We start from the raw sequence: 3941 nt of genomic DNA on the forward strand, positions 1-3941 counted from the left end.
TAGGGCTAATTTGGAGATATATTTAAAAATTACGGTAGCTGTTTTGGCAAGATTAGACATGTTTCCATTTTTTTTTAAGGACAATTTTTGCTACAGACAGTTGTAGACGGTTTTTAAGTTGGAGTGAATCCATAAGTATGCTAGTATCCAGATGAGGTTTCCAGGTTGTGCTAATTTCTTGCTCTTATTTCTGTCTAATCAGGTAATTCATTCCAAAAACCTTTTGCGCAGCGGGACTTTAGTGGGGACCTTCAAGATGGATGTTGGGACTGTTTACTCCCAGCCTGGTAATTTAGCATTTCCATCATGGGAGGGAAAAAAAAAAAAGTTTGTCCGACCGACCTTGGGGACTATATTAAATCAATTTATTTACTGTCATCCAGAGCACCAGTTTTACCACAAGTGGGCCATCCTCTCCGATCCTGATGACATCACGGCGGGTTGCAAAGGATACGTCAAATGTGATATCGCTGTCGTTGGGAAGGGGGACAACATTAAGACTCCTCACAAAGCCAATGAGACGGACGAGGACGACATAGAGGGGTAAAGAGCAAAACACACCAGAGTGGCTCATTTCTGAACAGCAGATGGAGCTCCAGATGACAGTTTGTAAATGTGTCTCTGTTTCTGTGCTCCAGAAATCTTTTGCTCCCAGAAGGCATTCCCGCTGAGAGGCAGTGGGCGCGGTTTTACGTCAAGATCTACCGCGCCGAGGGGCTTCCCAAAATGAACACCACCATCATGGCTAATGTGAAGAAGGCCTTCATAGGAGAGAACAGAGATCTGGTGGACCCGTACGTTCAAGTGCAATTCGCAGGACAGAAGGTATCCATGTTTTAGACAAAATGATCTTTCTGCGAACTCACGATCTATTCATTAGATTTTATTTTCTGCGATTTGTCGAGTTTGTTTTGTTGTGGTTCAGTTCTCTTCTGTGTCTCCAGGGAAAGACTTCCGTGCAGAAGAGCAGCTACGAACCCATCTGGAACGAGCAGATCGTCTTCACCGAGCTGTTCCCGCCTCTCTGCAAGCGGATCAAGGTCCAGATCAGAGACTCGGATAAGGTCAACGACGTCGCTATAGGAACCCACTTCATCGATCTGCGCAAAATATCAAACGATGGCGACAAAGGTAAGATTGAAATTGTGAGGTTAGTTATAGAAGCTCATGAAGTGAGCCGTGACCCTCTTGGAATGTCTGTTATCAGCCAGAATTTATGAATACATCTATTAAAGTCACTTAAAAATGTTATTGGGCCTCTTACATGCTTTTCTTAAGCCTTTCAGAGTAAACTATATCCATATTTATGATCGTATGTTATGTTTTTTATTATTTATAAAATTACTTAATTATTTATTTACTTATTTTTGGTAAAGTAAACCTCAAAATAGTTGATTTTACATGATATTGGCCCTATAAAGTGTACTCAGAAGAAATACAAAATGAAAAACTGAAGATTATTTGTGTGAAATGAGCTAAAAAATGCAAAAAACAGCTTAACTTTATTTTAATGTTTGCCCTAAATGCAGTTTCTCCTAATTATACAAATATAAACGTAATCAAAATTGTCTTTAGTTAGCGAATAAATATTAATATATGAGAGAAAGGTCGACATCTGCTTTGTTCTCTGCGATCTTCTTCAGGCTTTTTGCCCACTCTGGGTCCAGCGTGGGTCAACATGTACGGCTCCACCCGTCAGTACACGCTCATGGACGAGCACCAGGACCTGAATGAGGGAATCGGAGAGGGGGTGTCCTTCAGGGCCCGCCTCCTGCTCTCCGTGGCTGTGGAGATCCTGGACACCACGTCACCGGAGATCATCAGCTCCAGCGACGTTCAAGTGGAAGGAGTCTCCAACATCTCAGAGGTGAGAAGAGTCCAGTTTTGGACAGGAATCTCCACATTGTTTGCATTAAAGTGCCGTTCAGTTAGATTTTAAAATTCTTTTAGAGTGCCACTGGAAAAATGGAGGAGTTCTTCCTCTTTGGTTCCTTCCTGGAAGCCACCATGGTCGACAGAAAAATCGGAGACAAACCGATCACTTTTGAAATCACAATCGGTAACGAAGATGATTTTATTTTTTTTCCCCCACATTGATCTGAACACCACAAGTCAAAGAAATAGCGTTTGTCCTCTGTAAAATGCCCGTGCAACAGGTAACTATGGTAACCAGATAGACGGCGTTAGTAAATCCGCCGCCGCCAAGAAGAAAAAGAAAGACGGGGAGAGCGAAGACGAGGAAAACGAGCTGATCCTGAACTCCAGCGAGGATGAAGGAGAGGAGGACGGTGACCTCGTCTCAGTCTCCACCACTCCCCTCATGAGGCCCGTCATCACTGATAGGTCAGAGGTCACTCCACAAGATTTCAATTTGTTGGAAAAAAAAATTAAAATGAGCAAACTTTTCAGGAACTACTTCCATCTGCCGTACTTTGAGAAGAAACCATGTGTCTACATCAAGAGCTGGTGGCAAGACCAGAGGAGACGACTTTATAACTCCAACATCATGGATAAGATTGCAGATAAGCTGGTCAGGAGAAATTGTGCAAAAGTTGATATTCCTAGAGAGCATAAAATCAATCTAAATGAATAAATAGGTGTCATCTGACTTTTCTGTTATTTCCCTGCATTTCCGTACGTCTCCTGACAGGAAGAGGGTCTGAATGATGTTCAGGAGATCATCAAGACGGAGAAAGCCTTTCCTGAGCGCAGACTTAGAGGAGTGCTGGAGGAGCTCAGCGTCGGCTGCAGGTAAATCCTGATAAAAATCGAGCTTGTGTTCCAGCTGTCGCCAAGAAAAATGAGCGGTATTAAGCAGAAGTAGCAGGAAAAAGCCTTTAACTTTTAAATCTTATCAGATAATTAGGACTTTTATCTGTTTTGTAAATAAAGAGTTCTGGGTCTTTCTTCTGACCTTATGGCCTGTTACTGCAGAAACATTTATATAACTTGGGGAGCAGGAAGTGTCTTGACACGTGCTTCAAGAAAAAATGTGTCATTGTTCTTCCTTTTTAAGCAATTTATTTTCTTGCTCTTTCTTAAAGAGTGACAAAGTACAAAATGAAACTATATAAACTACAAAAGTTGCATTACCTGCGATAATGTATGAATTTTGCTGAAAATGGTGACGCAATTTACTTTAATTACTGAAAGGATTTGCTGAAGACGCAAAAGATATTTACAAAATGTTAAATTTGCTAAGAGACTGGAAATTTCGTTATGAAAGACCACTGAAGGTGACATAAAATTGTGAAAAATGTGTAGTAAAATTACTTAAAAATCCTTTATATATGCCAATTTAGCAAAAAGTGTGTTGCTGCTTAAATATGAGCTATACTCCAAATTAGCCCAAAAAACCTTAGTAGATGATAAATAAATAAATAAATAAATAAACCTTAGTACCATTATATGTCAAATTAGCCAAAAAAAAAGCTAGCTTGTTCCTTAAATACTAGCTAAACTCGAAAATAGCCTAAAATTCCACTGTAAACTAAATTCGTCAAAAATGTTAGCCTTTTGCTAAAATAGAAGCTAAACTCTTAATTAGCTTATAAACCTCATTAGATTGCAAATTAGCCGGAAACGTTAGCATGTTACTAAATATTAGCTAAATTCCAAAATAGCCTAAAATTCCTCAGTAAACTAAATTAGTCAAAAATGTTAGTCTTTTGCTTAAACAGAAGCTAAACTCCTAATTAGCTTAAAAACTGCAGTAGATAACAAATTAGCCCAAAATGTTAGCATGTTGCTAAAATATTAGCTAAATTAAAAACTGCCTAAAATTCCTCAGTAAGCTAAATTAGTCTAAACCGTTAGCCTGCTGTTGCCAAAGCATAAGCTAAACTCTTAATTAGCTTATAAAAACTTTAGTAGATAACAAATTAGCCAAAAAAAAGTTAGCATGTTGCTTAAATATTAGTTAAATTAGCACAAAAAACCTC

The 3941-nt window shown here is 39.2% G+C and overlaps 1 protein-coding gene across 14 annotated transcripts in view; it reads left to right on the forward strand.

The window, feature by feature from the left end:
- Positions 1-3941, forward strand: part of otofa (otoferlin a) — an 86153-nt gene that overhangs the window by 58612 nt on the left and 23600 nt on the right. For 9 of the 14 annotated variants that reach the window (XR_004947230.1, XM_036210407.1, XM_036210409.1 and 6 more), the window contains 7 exons: positions 203-543; positions 639-825; positions 945-1131; positions 1644-1867; positions 1951-2059; positions 2157-2530; positions 2651-2751. Coding sequence is in view for 13 of the 14 variants with exons in the window: in XM_036210407.1 (XP_036066300.1) it covers positions 203-543; positions 639-825; positions 945-1131; positions 1644-1867; positions 1951-2059; positions 2157-2530; positions 2651-2751 (1523 nt within the window). In the remaining variant the exon portion in view is untranslated. The remainder of the gene's footprint in view (positions 1-202; positions 544-638; positions 826-944; positions 1132-1643; positions 1868-1950; positions 2060-2156; positions 2531-2650; positions 2752-3941) is intronic. The other 5 variants (XM_024290732.2, XM_024290734.2, XM_036210417.1 and 2 more) reach the window with 3 other exon arrangements.

Source organism: Oryzias melastigma, linkage group LG24 (genome assembly GCF_002922805.2).
Source record: "Oryzias melastigma strain HK-1 linkage group LG24, ASM292280v2, whole genome shotgun sequence".
NCBI lineage: Eukaryota > Metazoa > Chordata > Actinopteri > Beloniformes > Adrianichthyidae > Oryzias > Oryzias melastigma.